The sequence below is a fragment of the Podarcis raffonei genome, chromosome Z (genome assembly GCF_027172205.1).
Source record: "Podarcis raffonei isolate rPodRaf1 chromosome Z, rPodRaf1.pri, whole genome shotgun sequence".
Classification (NCBI taxonomy): domain Eukaryota; kingdom Metazoa; phylum Chordata; class Lepidosauria; order Squamata; family Lacertidae; genus Podarcis; species Podarcis raffonei.
The window spans coordinates 23,439,727-23,457,975 of record NC_070621.1 but is presented as its reverse complement, the minus strand read 5'-3'; the positions used below and the strand labels follow the sequence as shown (position 1 = coordinate 23,457,975).

The 18,249-nt window shown below is 40.5% G+C and overlaps 1 protein-coding gene across 2 annotated transcripts in view; it reads right to left on the bottom strand.

Annotated features, from left to right (window-relative positions):
* LOC128406204 (ligand of Numb protein X 2-like) overlaps nt 1–18,249 on the bottom strand; it is a 42,163-nt gene that overhangs the window by 1,838 nt on the left and 22,076 nt on the right. The window contains exons 3-10 of one of the 2 annotated variants that reach the window (XM_053373319.1): nt 17,319–17,545; nt 15,740–15,936; nt 11,693–12,061; nt 9,976–10,113; nt 7,516–7,690; nt 6,573–6,801; nt 3,159–3,317; nt 547–2,610 (exon numbers count right to left, since the gene is read on the bottom strand). In XM_053373319.1, coding sequence (XP_053229294.1) covers nt 2,475–2,610; nt 3,159–3,317; nt 6,573–6,801; nt 7,516–7,690; nt 9,976–10,113; nt 11,693–12,061; nt 15,740–15,936; nt 17,319–17,545 — 1,630 coding nt within the window. In that variant the 3' untranslated portion in view covers nt 547–2,474. Of the gene's footprint in view, nt 1–546; nt 2,611–3,158; nt 3,318–6,572; nt 6,802–7,515; nt 7,691–9,975; nt 10,153–11,692; nt 12,062–15,739; nt 15,937–17,318; nt 17,546–18,249 lie in introns of both variants that reach the window. The other variant, XM_053373318.1, reaches the window with a different exon arrangement.

The window sequence follows — 18,249 nt, the reverse complement described above, 5'->3', positions numbered from 1 at the left end:
ATGCTGGTAACCTCGAAAACACTATCCAACCATCTCGTCCTCTGTCGCCCCCTTCTCCTTGTGCCCTCCATCTTTCCCAGCATCAGTGTCTTCACAGTGTCTTCAGCTTCACAATCTGTCCTTCCAGTGAGCACTCAGGGCTGATTTCCTTAAGAATGGATGCGTTTGATCTTCTTGCAGTCCATGGGACTCTCAAGAGTCTTCTCCAGCACCATAATTCAAAAGCATCAATTCTTCGGCGATCAGCCTTATTTATGGTCCAGCTCTCACTTCCATACATCACTACTGGGAAAACCATGGCTTTAACTATACGGACCTTTGTTGTCAAGGTGACGTCTCTACTTCTCAAGATGCTATCTAGGCCTGTCATTGCCCTTCTCCCAAGAAGCAGGCGTCTTTTAATTTCGTGGCTGCTGTCACCATCTGCAGTGATCATGGAGCCCAAGAAAGTAAAATCTCTCACTGCCTCCATTTCTTCCCCTTCTATTTGCCAGGAGGTGATGGGACCAGTGGCCATGATCTTCGTTTTTTTGATGTTGAGCTTACCTTGCTACTTGGATCTTAAACACTAAAACATTGAAGCAGGAGAGCCCCAATACTGAGAGAAGTAATGCCATTTTAAAAAATCACATTGTGGGGTGGGAAAAGGACAATAGCAGAATGGATAGGCTTTGATGGGGTTTCCATCCCAAGCTACACAAAATTGTCATAACAGCTATTTGTCTCCCCTTCTACAAGCACACAACTAGATAGTACAGTGGCAAGATCCCTTACAAAGTCGGGAGTAGGGGATGCAGAGGAGACAATTTAAAACACAGCATTTCTGGATGGATATGCATGCTTTTCAGCAACCATACATTTCCCTCCATATTATTATTTTTAAGCCATTTTTGCCCTGCTAGTTATGTGACCGGAAGTATAAGCATGGCCATAATTTTTTGAAGAAGTATGTTGTGAGAAGGGGTGTTGGGGTTTAAATTTACACATACAGTATTTTACAGTTCTGCAGCAGGCCTAATTCTGCACATGGGTCTGCTGCCATTACATTTATTTTGGTTCTATGATATGTTCACTGAAAGTCCTGTCAGATTTCTCTTACATTCAGTCATTGTACACAGTCTCTGTTCTTGGTACAGGGGCCATCCATTCAACTTTCTTCAAGTTGCAGAATTTTCCCATCACTGGCTTTAGATGCCAATCCCCAACTCTTTCAGAGAGACAGTGGGAATGAGATGCAACTTGCCACCCAGAGCCTGAATTGCAACAAGCAGCGGTAACACAAATAAATGTTGAGAGATCTCTACTTGCTAATGCATCAACAGGAACATTATTCCATTGGTCCTTCAGTTCATTTTCATCAGCAATAAAGATCCTGTCTTCAAGCAGAAGAAGGCTGGTGCAGTAGGCATCACACTAGTGCATCATGTCCTCACACAAAAAACACAAATGCTCAGAGACAAGCTTTACATTGCAAATGGTCTCAAGTTCAACAAGGCACAGAAGAGCAGAAAAAAAGGAGGAAGAACATCTTGTGAGTCTTACCCAAAAGTTGGCATTCACATATCCTTTCTACCAAGCATGAAAAGGAGACGATAGTTTTGGTAAGGCAGACCTTAATAATGACTTGCAGGATTTATTTATCAACATCTTTAAAGCTACCAAAGTTAAAAGGTAAAGGGACCCCTGACCATTAGGTCCAGTCGTGACCAACTCTGGGGTTGTGGCGCTTATCTCGCTTTATTGGCCGAGGGAGCCGGCGTACAGCTTCCGGATCATGTGGCTAGCATGACTAAGCCACTTCTGACGAACCAGAGCAGCACACAGAAATGCCGTTTACCTTCCCGCCGGAGCGGTACCTATTTATCTACTTGCACTTTGACGTGCTTTCAAACTGCTAGGTTGGCAGCAGCAGGGACGGAGCAATGGGAGCTCACCCCATCGCGGGGATTCCAACCCGCCGACCTTCTGATCAGCAAGTCTTAGGCTCTGTGGTTTAACCTGCAGTGCCACCTGCGACATTAGCCAATGTTTACTGAATTTACCAGGAGCCATAAGTAATCATGAAAACCGTTTTTACAGGTTTCTCTTGTACTCATATATATATTCATAATTCATAAAATTTATATACCCCTTGATTGTAAAAACAAACTCCAAAGCAGTTTATCGGGGGATTAAAATGTGAGTTGAGGAGAAACAGGCTGTAGTTTAGATTTCATATGTTCAACGTCCAATAGTTACATAACAAAAACATTAACTGATCACTGAAGCATGGCTTCTGTCTGCCAGGAAGCTGGGTAAAAAAATAAAATAAAAAATAAAATAAGCAGTTTGCCTTTGGCATAGGAATAGGATTCTAGGTGACAGTCTTGAGAAAAGCCATCTTAAATCAGTTCACTGTTTCTTTGGTTGGTTCATCACTCAAAGCCTTGAAATCTGGTACCAAAGTAGTCCCAAAATTATACTGAGTTTATGTCTTAAACAAGGCTTCCGGGCCAGGACACCACAGTAAGAGTTACTTTATTCCGTTGTTCCTTCAGCATGGGAATCAATTCAGCATTGCTCATTCCCATGGCAGACACTCCATTTACAGCCACAATTTCATCTCCACATCTAGTCAAAGAAAAAGGCAAAAGTACTGTTAGTAATGCTCTTGATATATGTCCCTATTGGTACAGTAGCAATTGGTCTGCACTGATTGTGCTAAAACATCAAGTACATTGCTTAGCAAAAAATGACAGACTTGCTAGTTAACCTTTTTAAATAATTAGAAATGCTCATGAGCCCAAAGAACTTGCCCATTGTGAGGTAGCTGTCCCACTGCATAATTCAGAAATCTGTCCATACCTCTAAGCAGCCTTCATTACAGTAATTAGGGAGAAATTAGATAATTCAACGCAGTACAGGAGCACAACAGAGTTACCAAACCTCAGAGAGATTTATTTCTCTGGCTTTGTATACTTCTGCTAAAAATTGGTAATTTCTCTGTTTCTGCAACAGGTGTTATGGGATAAAATGCCCTCACCAGTCACTCTTATGAAAAACCCATCTCACTCTGAGTAACCGGGGCAGTAGTTTTATCAAAATGAGTCATTACATTGCAACACCATATATTTCATAAAGAATGCAAAAGTAATAGAAACAATAGTGTATGTACATACTTCAGTCTTCTGTCCCAGAAAGCAGGTGTTCCAGGCACAATAGTTTTAATGAAGAATGGATGGTTCCCTTTGTTTTCTTCAAACCCACCAACTATGCTGAATCCCCAGCTCTCAGAGTTGCTTTTACGCAGGATAATGTCTTGACAGCAATGGAGGTGACTGAAATAGAAAACAGAGAGCACTCTTTGGCTTCCATATAGAATTCCCACTTTCGTTTTTTATGTGGAGACTGTATTAACTTTCACCTTTATGGCATTCCTGGCTTAACCCCGTCTAGTGTTAGAGGAAGCTAAGCAGGAAATGCCAAGTCTGTGCTACATTTGAGCATTCCTTGAAATCAATACAATTATGAGATCATTGTCAGTAGCAGCACTGCTGCCTGAGAATCAATATCTGGTTTCTGGTGGATCATGCACCAGAAACAAAGACTGCATTCAGCATGCAGGTTCTTTGATCAAAAGCAAATACGACGTTGGAAAAGGCGACCTTGATCAAACACCCAAATCAGGACCTTTCTTTGAAATGGAGTTTTGTACTAAACTTTAAATATATATATAGTATATGTGTAACAATATGGGCTGGAGTGGATTTTCAGAATTATAAAATGCCCTCCAAAGTCACAAAATTCCCAGCATTTGAGAATAAATTTTGGATCCCTTTCACCATCACAATATACTGTGACAAGTGAAGATGTAACACTGACCTACAAACTGCGCTTTCTAAACAAATGCTCCCTCCTCCCCTCTTTTGAAGCAATTTCCCCATACCTTAGTTCTGTCATAATACATGCAGATCCCACTATCAGAGTGCTCATCTGAAATCTCAGTTATCTGAACACAAAGAATTATACCCAAACCTCACTACACAAACAGCTGATTCAGATATCCAAAAAGTTGGAGTTTGTCCACTTCCTTAATTGTGCTGGTTGGCAGCAGCCATTTCATGCAGAAACCAGGGAGGGAGGGAGGCAGAACAGACAAATCATGGATTAGAAATGTTCTCATAGGGTATAATGGAAATAGTCAGCTTGCTATGCGAATGCTCACATAGCAAACAATTGACTGGCAACACATTGTGTTTGGAAAGTGATGCCTGAGTGTAATGGTTTGCAAACACATCTCAAACAACAGCTACAGTCACTGGTTTATAAGAGCACTATAGTTTGTGTCAGTACCCATGTTACATGAAGCTATGGTTAATGGCTAGAAAGGAGGTGAGAAAGGAACACACATCCAGGAAGCCTGCTCTAGCTTTGAAAACTATGTTATGCAGTGCTATGCCTGTAAAATGCTTATTTGTGACCTTGGTTGGAAAAGAACTTGTCCATTCTTTTCTCCATATAATATTTTTTAAAATATTGTAAAAAAGTTGGGACCAATCCAAAAGGAGAGGGCATTTTTTCTAAACATTTTGGAACTACCAAAAAAAATTATTGGTGATTTCTTCAAAATGGGTTGAAAGCCTTGCCCCCACACTATATGAACAACTTGCTTGTTGTCTATGCCTTCTAAAATAGAAAAGGTATAAACAGTCCTCAAATCAACAGTCAAAGAGAGGCTGGCTATTGTTTCCAAATCAACACTCTCTACGGTCACTCATTCTAATGCCACCCAACACTCCACTCCATTCCCCTTCTGTCAATCATGCCTCCACTAGCTCTTCTGCTGCAACTATGCTGTGTATTTTTGAAGCCCCGACCTGCCCACAGTGATCCATGCGACGGTCACCTCCAGGCTTGACTACTGTAATTCGCTCTACGCGGGGCTGCCCTTGAAGCTGTCCCAGAAACTCCAGTGGGTGCAGAATGCTGCAGCGAAGCTCCTCACGGGGTTTCTGCCATGGCAGCATATTCACCCAGTGCTTTTCAAACTGCACTGGCTCCCGGTGGAGTACAGGGTCAGATTTAAGGTGCTGCTTTTGACCTTTAAAGCCCTTCACGGCCTAAGACCCTTGTACCTACGGGACCGCCTCTCCCGGTATGCCCCACGGAGAGCCTCAAGGTCCATAAATAGCAACATCCTAGTGGTCCCGGGCCCTAAGGAAGTTAGATTGGCTTCAACCAGAGCCAGGGCCTTTTCAACTCTGGCTCCAGCCTGGTGGAACGCTCTGCCTCATGAGACCAGGGCCCTGCGGGATCTGATTTCTTTCCGCAGGGCCTGTAAGACAGAGTTGTTCCGCCTGGCCTTTGGCTTGGAGCCAATTTGATTCCCTCCCTCTCTTTCTTTTTTCCTTTCCTTCTCCTCCTGCGATGAGGCTACATTTTAATATTTTAATGTATTTTAATTTTGTTTTTAAGTTGTATTCATTCAACTTGTTTTTATTATTGCTTGTAAGCCGCTCTGAGCTCGGCCTTGGCTGGGGAGGGCGGGGTATAAATAAAAATTATTATTATTACAATGGAGTGGTATCACATATTATGGACAAAGGAGAGATGCAGGAGTCTTTGATGGCAAACTCACTTTTGTCTTCACATCTGGCAGCATCATCCTGGAGTATATTTTATAGCCTGAATCCACAAAGGCCACATCAACTTAATGTTGATTCTGCCTTCTAAGACAGAGGGGATCAGTTCAATCAAGCTATGATTTCTAATAATTGGTAAACATAGGTTAGAACTCAAACCATGGTTTCAAAACATCTGAGAGGTAGGAAAATATGGTTTATTTTAATAACTTTTAAAAAAGGCATATTTAAAAGGCTTTTAGACCATTTTTTTTTAGCAAAGATGCCACTCAAACAGGTTTGCAGCTACATACAAATATAAATCCCAAAACTTCAATTTTTAAACCAGTTAAAAGTAATATCCAATTCCATCTCACAAATATGCAAGTCAATGTACCAACAAAAAGCCCATCTAGCACATTAAAAAAGCCAGCATTTGGCAACACAAATTAGCCTCCCAAAGCCATGGTAAGAAAATGGATATTTAAGGCCCATTTAAATGAGCAAAGGGAGGTGATTTGCTTTATATCAGTTGAATTCCTTAACTGGGGGATGGGCTGACTTGTTTGTCTTCCTTTGCATTCTGTGCTCTAAATTTTATAAATTTACTCTCGCCTGCAGTTTCTGGGAAAAAGCAGGGCAATGGCCCTAATCATGGTTTGTTAATTCAGACATCAGGCCAAACCATAGTTAAGCTAATTTTGGTTCAATCTCTTAGTCACTGATTTCTCAGTACATTTTAGAATTCTTTTCTTTTAAAAATACTTTCAAGCATCACTTTCCAAAGGCACAACTGGGAGTACTGAAAGCTTTGGTTTTCTTATGTGCTTTAGTTTCATAGGCAAGACTAATTGATCAAAGCAAGTCATACTTTCGTTTACAATATTTTAACCAAAATAGATCAACTAAAATGTAACTAACATACCGTTATTGGGAAAATTTCCCAGAGTGACATCAAGCAGAAATACTTACCTAGGCAATCCAAGCCACATGATCCAGAGAGGAGCCCAGCTAGCCCAGCTAAACCCACTTTCCCTGGTATCTTGTGCCTCAGTAAATTCAGATGTCTTTTCCGTTACCACAATTTCCAAGGCTTTCAATGTCACTGTGTGCAGTGCTGCATTTGATTTCAGCGCAGAGACTGCTTCACTGTAGTTAAGATGAGTCAGATCAACATTGTTTATACTCAACAGTACATCTCCTGTTTTGAAAAAAAAAAAGAACGAGTTATAATATATAACATTATATTTATAGGTAAAAAGGTAAAGGACCCCTGGATGGTTAAGTCCAGTCAAAGGCGACTATGGGGTTGTGGTGCTCATCTCGCTTTCAGGCCAAGGGAGATGGCATTTGTCCACAGACAGCTTTCCGGGTCATGTGGCCAGCATGACTAAACTGCTTCTGGCGCTACAGAACACTGACAGAAACCAGAGCGCATGGAAATGCTGTTTAGCTTCCCACCGCAGTGGCACCAATTTATCTACTTGCACTGGTGTGCTTTTGAACTGCTAGATTGGCAGAAGCTGGGACAGAGCAACAGGAGCTCACCCCGCGGGGATATATATATATGAATATATATATAAACACCATTTCTTTGTACAGTCATACCTCATGTTGTGTCCGCTTCAGGTTACGTGCTTTTATGTTGCGTCCCCGGGCAACCCGGAAGTACCGGAATGGGTTACTTCCAGGTTTCGCCACTCGTGCATGCGCAGAAGCACTAAATCGCACCATGCGTGTGTGCAGATGCAGCACTTTGGTTTGTGTCAGTTCCATGTTACGGGCGGGCCTCTGGAACAGATCCCGTCTGTAACACAAGGTTCCACTGTATAGCTATTTAAACCTTTGGCACTTTGTTCTCTTAATGCTAGCCCATGTACCAAATTTAAAAAGCAGGCACTCCAAAGCATCTTACCTCTCTTAATTCTACCATCTCTGAAGAGGCATCCAACAGGCTGTACGCTAGTTACATAAATAGGGAGTTTATTTTTACTGTCTCTTCCACCTCCAATAGTTATTCCCAGAGATTCTTTTGGCTCCTTCTTTATGTTAACTAACTTCTCTTGGCTGAGGTAACCTTGAGGGAGTGCCTGAAAGAGGAGAATGGAGAGAAATAACAGCATGTATATTAATAAGATAGCAAAAAACAGGATGTGGGGGGAAATAACTCCATGAAGCTAGTGTTTTAAAACCCTGATATTTTAGGATAAGGAATCACCACTTTTAGCTATTTCTGCTCTATCTCTCTCCCTCTCTCTCTCCCCGCCCCCCGCCCTTAAGGGATTAAGGGCTGTGTGATGATCATATATTTAGAAATGGCTAAAGAGAATGGGAAATGGATGGGAAGAAACCATTGGGGATGCACAACTTTAGCACCTCTTTCACAGAAACCAGGCTTGTTTGAATTGCAAAAGGATCCCATGTGACCCAGATGATACTACATATGGTTACTCAATATTTTAATACACTGAATGACTAGATCATATTTGCCCTTGTTGTGTGCACAGCATGGAGTAGTAACTGGCTATAGTATTTCCGCAGCATACACATGATTTTTGTGGTGTTATTTAATGGATATGTGCTTCAAGTTATAAGAGTTTTAGCAGTCAGGCAGTGTGGATCCAACATGAATGAACAATAATCATAATCAAAATTTGGGAAATTGATATATATATATGAAAAGCAATAGAATATGACAACTATATCAATCACATAGTGATTAAACTGCAACTGCTTTTGGCTCACATTCTACAGGGAAGTCTGTAGATTCCTACTAATAATTTCAAATTACAAAACCAATTAGTGCCTTTCTGCCTTCCCACTTACTCTCCCATGCAGTGGAAAGCACTTGGCTGGCATTTAGCCATGTTTTGAAGTTGGCTTGTTAAGAAGCTGACCAGCTTGTTTTTAAGCCAAAAGCTTTGGTTCGTTAATTGGGATTCTGTGAAAATGAAACTAAATGCTAGTATGAACTCAAGGATTTTCATGGTTTTGTTCCTGCTTGCGCACACAGCACTAAACTACTGCTGTGTGAACAAACCCAATTACTACCAAGTTCCAATTAACATTTTCAGTTCACCTTTCTCAACATAAAGGTAAAGGGACCCCTGACCATTAGATCCAGTCATGGCCGACTCTGGGGTTGCAGCGTTCATCTCGCTTTATTGGCCAAGAGAGCCGGCGTACAGCTTCCGGATCATGTGGCCAGCATGACTAAGTCGCTTCTGGAGAACCAGAGCAGCGCACGGAAACGCCGTTTACCTTCCCACCGGAGCGGTACCTATTTATCTACTTGCACTTTGACGTGCTTTCGAACTGCTAGGTTGGCAGGAGCAGGGACTGAGCAACGGGAGCTCACCCCGTCGCAGGGATTTGAACCGCCACCTTCTGATCAGCAAGTCCTAGGCTCTGTGGTTTAACCCACAGCGCCACCCACATCCCTCCAATGGTTCTAATGGTAATGATCGTTATAACCAATATAACGAGGGCAGGTCAGTATGGAGCAAAATTGAAAATCTTACCTCTAACCCCAAATTAACCAACACCACCCTATAAAACTCAAGAAAAAAGTGTTTTTAAAAGTCCAGTCATCCTGTCAGGCCATGAGGAAGGAATGTAATAAAATGAATATAGGAGAGATAAATTTCTTGCACAAACAGCTTTGACAGCATCAAACTATAAAGCACTTGACTGAAAAATTAAAACACCACATGAAAGATTCTCAACCAGTTCAATAAGATTTTTTTCACACATAAGGCAATTTAAACAAACAACAATCTGCAAGGGACTGGCATCAGAATGACACTCTGTTCAAGTTCCCCTTACAAGAGGAGGGGAGAGCATCTGGTTATGTTTCTATAAAGGTTGTCAGGATGGCAGGTTTCAAGATTAATGTATTGCCCCATTTTACTAGTGTTGAAGACCATACTCTCAGTTAAAGCTGAACAGCAGCATGGCCCAACAAGCCATGTGACCTTCATGAACCAAGCATGTCCTCTAAAATATGCTCTGGAATTTTCTGCAATGGAACACTGAGATGCCATGGCAAACACACAGCAGTTTCATTAATAATGAGTCTATGGGTTGTTGTTTAAAGGATTTCTTGAGTGTAGAAAGCCGGGGGGGGGCGGGAGAGACCCTTTTCAGAAGACAGTTTCTTTTCCCGTAAAAAATATTCGACCTGTAAGCAAAATCTACATCATTTGCTCAGGAGATCATGAATGTGGAGTTGTTTTTAATATAAACCCATATTTTATCACTCACTGTCTGGCCTTTTTTCATATCTGGTGGTGCTATTTGCATAATACCCAGTACTCAAGGAGGAAAGAAATCAAGCCAATCCCTACCCAAAACCAGAACTTAAAATCACCAATACCTTCTGGTAATTGGACTTCCATTGATAATGATTCTGTTCAGGTCTTCTGCGACGATGCACTGGGCTTCCTCCACTGCTACTGCTGCTGGTGTTTGATGCGCTGCCATCTTCAACAGTTTCTGGGAGTTGCACACCAGACTGATGGAGAACAACAAAGTTTACTCTCGCTTCACAAGTCTGTCAAGAAAGCCAAAAAGGAAGGAAGCTTAAAATGATAATGTTCAAGCATGCAAATTTGCAGGATCTCTCCAGTGTGTCACTAGAAAAATTATAATAGGTGATTTGTATATTATAATGTATATATAATATTAAGTTATATATATTGAGACAGAGTCTCAAACAAATAAGTGCTTTTCTAAGCCCACATTCCCAGATCTACACTGGCTTGGTCATGTACATAGAATGGAAGATGGCAGGATCTCAGTGCTTTTTCTCTAGAAAACTAGTTGCCGGTACTCATCATGAAATTGTTACTCTAAGTGTCACACTTTTTAACACCCCCTCCCCCCAAAAGAGGTGCCGGTACATGAAGTAGTTACATAAGTTCCACACTTTTTAACAACAAAAATAGAAGTGCTGGTACTGCGTACGCTTGAGTGCCCCGGGGGGCGGGGGGGGGGGGCGGGAAGCACTGGCTAAATGCGATCTGACATGAAGGCTGGCAACATTAATCCCACCATATGGGAATCCCTTGCAGATGACCGTAGTGCCTGGAGACGACAGCAAAAAACAAAGGAGAAATGACTGCTGGGAGGGGTGCAGAGAGAAGAAACATCATGGTGTATCTGCCCCAGCAAAACCAGACACCTTCATCTGCCCCAGCTGAAATAAAACATGTCTCTTCCATGCTGGTCTCTACAGCCACAACAGGAGCTGTAACTCTCCAACGGTTTGACTTTACCCCCGATGGCACACACTTCCACTGTCTCTTGAGAAAGATGCCAACAATATTATAATATAATTATAATATGAATGCTGAAGTTAGTTCAGCACTTTTAAAGATCCAGTGCAGATACAAGACTGCCTCCCTCCAAATTATGGTTTACAAACCAGGAGACAACCCTTGCTTACTCATATTTCAATCAATGCCTATCTAATTCTAAAACTTGACATATCAAGCACAGGACAGCACTGCAACGAAGTGGGCAAACAGAGTGGATTGATTTAAATATTCAACAGGAAGCACTAATTTAAACTCTTCACTTGTATAGCTTACAGGCATATTGCATTAAAACAGAAATGAGAGGGGCAAACAGTGAAATCAATTTATTTTTGTTTGTGTGTCTATGCATAGAGTATATGCAAAGACAACGAGCTGAAGACTGAACTTCCAAGTTTGCAAAAGGAAGAGACAGATCACTGCTTTGTTGTGAGAGTTAAAAATAAATAGTAAATAAACCAGGTTCAATTATCATCAATAAAAAGATCCCACTTGCAGGTCTGGGAAAGAGATCTCTTCATATTACCAAGGATTCCCTCTTGCAACATTTGAAAATTCAAATAAGTTTAATTAGAGTGTTGACTGTGGCACTCCTTAAAGCAAGTGGTGGGGAATCTTTTTCAGCCAGAGTGCTGAATTCTCTCATGGCTAACATTCTGGGGGCCAAAGGCAAAAAGTGCCCATGCAACAAATACAACACTTACCTTTGTAAAGCAATCTGGAGAGCCAAATTCAACCACAGGCCCAAAATTCCCCACCTGTGACTTAGTTGGTTACCTGGATTATCTGTGCAGCTGCTTCAGGAGTTCCCTGTCTTAGATCCTGGCCATTTATAGAGAGAACTTTATCATTCCGACTAAGTTTCCCATTTTTGGCTGCCAAGCCTCCATCTAGAAGGTCCAGAATGAAAATCCCAGGCTCATCTGTTTTTCTGATCAATTTGATGCCAAGAGGTTCAGATCGGTCTCTCTTTACAAGGGTAACATGGATCACTTCCTGGTTTACTGAACGGCTGGAATCCAGTTGCCCAGTTCTGGTGGTAAACCCTTTCTCTTGCAGTACTATGAAGTGAAACACAGCACAGCGCTGACGCAGTAAGGAGATAGCTTGAGCATGGGTCACACTGCTGATGTTGACGCCATTCACCTTGAAAGAAAATAAAAACAAAGAGTTGATCACTATACTACCTGGTACAGAGCCTTGCACTATGATACCCTGTCCCTCCCTTCTTCCAGGAAAAAAAGAAAAAGAAAATATAGAATAAGAGCAATGAAGGGAGATAGATTGCCCTTCACAGGAGCAGTTCATTTCCTCAAGAATTTCTTTCAATTTTCTAAAAATCATTTCTCTTTTTACAACTGAAGCAATAAGAATAATCCAAATATAAAACACACAATTATTTTCAACTTCCCTTCCCCCCTTCCATGGTTCATTTTATTAATTTCTTTTCCATTGCATATTCTAATTTTCCCAACATTTTCTTTTTCTCAATTTTATATCTCAATAATTCTTACTGCTGAATTTACTCTTCTACTGTTAACTTTTTAATATGTTTACATTAATTTTTCAAATAGTCTACAAAACATTTCCATTCTTCTTTAAATACTTTTTCATCCTGGTCTCTTATTCTGTTTGTCAATCTTGCCACATCTATATACTCTATTAACTTCATCTGCCATTCTTCCTTTGTTAGTATTGTATCTTCTTTCCACTTCAGAGCATATACCATTCATGCTGCTGCTGTTGTATACATAAAAAGTGATTTCTGGTCTTTAAATACACTTATGTCTATTATACCTAAAAGAAACGTTTCTGGGCTTTTAACAAAAGTCTTTTGAAACATTTTCTCCCAGTTCATTATATATAATATCCCAGTAAGTCTTAACTTTTTGCATGTCTACCACAGATGATAAAATGTACCTTCTTTTTCTTTACATTTCCAACAGATATGTGATTCAGATTTATACATCTTTGCTAATTAACTCGGTGTCAGATACCACCTGTAAATCATTTTCATAAAGTTCACCCTCAATGTGTAACATTTTTAAAAGAATCCAGTTTCTCCCATGCACTCATATCTATATTATGACCTATATCTCTTCCCAGTGAATCATAGCTGATTTTACCAGTTCATCTTTTGTTTCCCATTCTAATAATAACTTGTACATTTTGAAAACCACTTTTCCTTTACTCTCAATAATCTTTCTTTCAAGATGTGAGCTTTGGGTCATAAAAGCCCTCCACCTGTCCTATCTAAACAAATCATTTATCTGATGATACTGCAACCAGTCCGTTCCTGCCTCTCGAATTTCCTCAGCAATTTTTATTTCTCTATTACATCTTAATCAGGAGAGGCTGTGCATGTTTTATACTGGAGCTTGGACGCAGTCATAGGCTGGATGAGGGCAAAGAAGCACACAGACTGAATCCTGCTAAAACAAAAGCCCTTTGGGTGATAGGCATGGGTGATGTCTGGCTTTCAAAAGCACGATATATCACCAGCTACACATCATGATATACAAATATATCACAATGCCTAAAAATTAAGAATAACAATTTATTATTTTTACCCCAGCCATCTGGCTGGGTTTCCCCAGCCACTCCGGGCGGCTTACAGCATATATAAAACATAGTAAAATATCAAACATTAAAAACTTCCCAATACAGGGCTAACTTCAGATGTCTTCTAAAAGTTATGTAGTTCATCATCTCCGTGACATCTGAAGGGTGGGTGTTCCACAGGGAGGGCTCCACTACCAAGAAGGCCTTCTGCCTGGTTCCCTGTAACTTTGCTTCTCACAGTGAGGGAACCACCAGAAGGCCTTTGGAAGATGGAACTATGTAGAGGCAAACAGGGCAATGTCCTGGCAACTGCTACTACAACTTAAAGGTCTAAAACTGATAAATGTTTGCCTTAATATATTGTTACAACTGTTATTTTATAGTATATATTATTTTTAAATTAGCACATTTTCTATAAAATGTAGAGGGAAACTTTTTAGGGGGAACCACATCTTTAGCATCTTGCAATCTTGGCAAATCCTTTTTTTAATACAGACATGAAGGAGTGCAATAGATTCTAAATATTATTTTCTGCTGTTTTAGTCTTAATATAAGATTAAGACTCAGAAAGCTGCTGGGCCATACAAACTAGTTAGGAGATGTTGTAACTGAAGGTACTGCCACTGGGCCCCATCTGGTAGATATTTTTGTCTTAAAACAATATAACTGTAAAACTCATCTTCCTCATCTATCAGTTTTCCTAAACAGGAAGTTTATCTTTTGGAAATATGATCCTGACATAAAAACTGGAAGTTTTATATTAATGTGGTCTGGGAATAATACAGTGGTACCTCGGGTACCTCGGGTTTGCCGTGGATGTTCGCCAGAATGGACACTAGACAAGGCAGACGTTCACGGAGGTATTACTGTACTTCTTGAAAGAATGTGTAATCAGATTTTGACCTACTGGCATCAATTCCAATATGGACCAATTAATAGAATAACCATATATTTTACCAAAAGCATCAATCATTTGCATCAAAATGGGAATGCTAGTCTGAGGTTTCAAAATAAACAAAATATTGTCAGCAAATAAAACTAATTTATATTTGAATGTATTATGAACTACACTGTAAATCTCACAATGCAAATGTTAAAAAGCAATGGTGAGTGTGGAAATCCTTGTCTAGTTCCTCGGGCCTGGGGAAAAGTGGCAGACATAATACCATTCACTTTGACTCTTGATGCAGGTGCTTCATACGTTACTTTAATCCATTTTATAAAATCCAATGAAATCCAAATTTAAGTGAAGCTACTTAACGCAGGTAGCGCTGTGGGCTAAACCACAGAGCCTATGGTTTGCCGATCAGAAGGTTGGTGGTTCGAATCCCCGCAACAGGGTGAGCTCCCGTTGTTCGGTCCCTGCTCCTGCCCACCTAGCAGTTCGAAAGCACATCAAGTGCAAGTAGATAAATAGGTACCGCTCCAGCGGGAAGGTAAACAGCATTTCCCTGCACTGCTCTGGTTTATCAGAAGTGGCTTAGTCATGCTGGCCACATGACCCGAAAGCTGTCTGTGGACAAACGCCAGCTCCCTCGGCCTATAGAGCGAGATGAGCGCTGCAACCCCAGAGTCGTCCGCGACTGGACCTAATGGTCAGGGGTACCTTTATCTTTACTTCCATGTTTATAGATTTTTGTCAAAAGCCTTTTCAGCATCTAGTGATGTGATTACAAATGGTCTTTATTTTTATTTAGAGCTACCAAATCCACCACTAATATCATCTGCAGCTTGTTTTTATAAAGCCAGTCTGGTCACTCTTGATAATCGCTGCTATTACCTGCTGAATTCTATTTGCTAGAATCACTGTTAGGATCTTTATATCAACATTGATCAAGGATATAGAGCAATAGTTTGCGCACTGTGTATGGTATTTATCTGGTTTGGGAATAACTGTAATGTAAGCTTGATTAAATATTGTTGACAAAATACCTTCATGAAGTATCTCATCATATAATTGATGAAGTTTTGGTGCCAATATATCTATATATGACTTATACCATTCAGTGAGGAATCCGTCCATTCCTAGTGTTTTGTCACTTCGTCATTTTAAGGATAGTTTGATATCCACTTAAATGAATAGATTCTTATTATAGTGGATATTCTTTTCTTCCAAATCTTTACACCAGTTTAAATACTTTCAAAATGCTCCCATATATCTCCTCCCCTTACAAACTAATTTTCAAACATGATTTTGCATTTTAGTGTCCTGGAATTGATTTGTAATTTTACTCTGAAGCCTTTTAATTATATCAAACCTACTTCCAGGATATGGTCTCCAGGCGCTATTTTTCCATCTGCAGCAACAACTGAATCCCGAAGAACTTCTTGGACAACAATGTTGCCTAGTGGGGTGTCTTTACCCCCAACTATCCGCATCCCAAGTTCTTCCTCAGGGTCTTCTCGGTGAATTTCAATTGTAGTTGTCTCTGCTAAAAGACTGGCTCTTTGGGGTAAATCTGAAAGTGAGAATCAGAGATGGGAGAGGGAAGACAAAGGAGACACACTTGCAGATCACATCTAGAAATTTTAAATACTGGTGACCTATTTCACTGATTCTGAACAGCCCAGTATGCAAAGTAAGTATAACTTTCCATTTCCTAAGACTTACCGGTAATTTTCCTTTATTCCTAGCAAAACAGAAACAAAAGTGTACTATACAGAATGTTTCCAAAAGTGCACTTTTGTCCCCTCTCCTTGGTTCATCTGTGGATATGTATTGTACAAATATAGTACAATCAACAGCACCTGTGCTTATTATAAAGGTACCCCTGCCCGTACGGGCCAGTCTTGCCAGACTCTAGGGTTGTGCGCTCATCTCACTCTAAAGGCCGGGAGCCAGCGCTGTCCGCAGACACTTCCGGGTCACGTGGCCAGCGTGACAAGCTGCATCTGGCGAGCCAGCGCAGCACACGGAAACGCCGTTTACCTTCCCACTGGTAAGCGGTCCCTATTTATCTACTTGCACCCGGAGGTGCTTTCGAACTGCTAGGTTGGCAGGCGCTGGGACCGAACGACGGGAGCGCATCCCGCCACGGGGTGCTTATTATGGACAGAAATAAATAAACTGAAATAGAAACTTAAATAAACAGGGCTATGTATTCTACACTTCTTAAAAACTTAAATACTGCTCCAATGGAACTCCTGTACTGAGAAAATCTGAACTATGCAATCTATATAAACAATGCAAATGACTATTTGACTATTTCCTCTTATTTAGGTTTTATTATTCATAGGAGAGTAAAAAATCTATGCAAGACACTGAATCCCTGCTTACAAACTACTAGAAATCCTACAAAGCTACTTATTTGGCTTCTGAGATTTCAAATGCATTGTTCACACACTTTCAAACATGTATCTTTGCAACTTACCTTTAAAAAAATTTAAAAAATAAAGTCAAGATTCTTAGAAAATTGGGTTCTGCCCCCAGTACAGCAAAACCTCAGCTTCTGAACGCCTCCATTTTGGAACTTTCGGCTCCCCAACACTGAAAACCCGGAAGTAAATGTTCGGGTTTTTGAATGTTTTTCGGAAACCGAATGTCCAGCACAGCTTCCGCTTGAGTGCAGGAAGCTCTTGCAACCAATCGCAAGCCGTGCCTCGGTTGTCAAACATTTCAGAAGCCAAAGAGGCTTTTGGAATGGGTTACGTTCGACAACTGAGGTCTGACTGTACCACAATTTGAGCAGCCTTGCTTATAAAACTGTAGCTTTCAACTCTTTTACCACAAACTAATGCATTTTTGTAAACTTATCAGATGGAATGAAAACTAAAATAATTTTTGCAAAGGCAGACTTGCTTTCTCTGACCATAGAATTCATTCTGAGAGATGAATGCATACCTTCTTCACTCCCATCAAAGGCTGGATTAATCAATCCAGGTTCTGGTGTCTCCAGGGAAACCACTGCAGCTATTGAACTTCCAGAAACAAGGGACGGCACTGCGTTCAATATCTCAGGCTCCTTTACAGTACTCGCTTCCTGTCTGGAAAGAGAATCTGCCTTCAACCTGAAGCGAGGATTCTTTTTCCTTTCAAGATGAGCTTTGAACTTCTTGAACCCAGGACACCTGCACGAGAAGGAAAACATCTATGAAAGGAGATGTATCTTTCATTACACACCATTATGATAGGGACATGAAAGTACTTCACGAAGCAACACAAGTTTTGACAACCACACAGTTTCCACCGACAGAATGTTTTCTTTCACGTAGTTTGCCTATCCAACATGCAGATGTCATTGTCAGCTTAAATAAATTAGTAAGTTTAAGAAATCAGAGAGGAGAGAAAGGCATTACTTTCATTTGCTATGGAGTAACTCTCATTTGCTCCCTTGTTTGCTAATCAAGCACTGTATGTTATTTACAATATATGCATCTTTTAATGCATAAGCAAATATTTGGGACTGAAGAAGAGCAAAAGAATTGCTGTGAATTAAGCATATTGGTAGTCCACGCCTTTAGTTTTCAAGAGGTGCCCATATATTTTCTAATGATTTCTGTCAAGTCAATTATATAACAGGTTACAGTGATTCATTTATTTAAGTTTGCTTAGCTCAAAGAATTTTTTTCAACTGTTATTCTTTGTCTAGGGCTGCCAAGGAATGAACAAATTTAGACTCACAGATGCATTAGAGCTTAGGGGTATTTGGGGGGGGGTGCACATTGATGAGTCAAAATGAGGACTTGTTGGCACTAAGTTCACATTTATGTTAATAAGGATTCCCCTTTTTTCTTTGGTTTATCAGTAATGCTGCCAAGCATTATCATTAGTG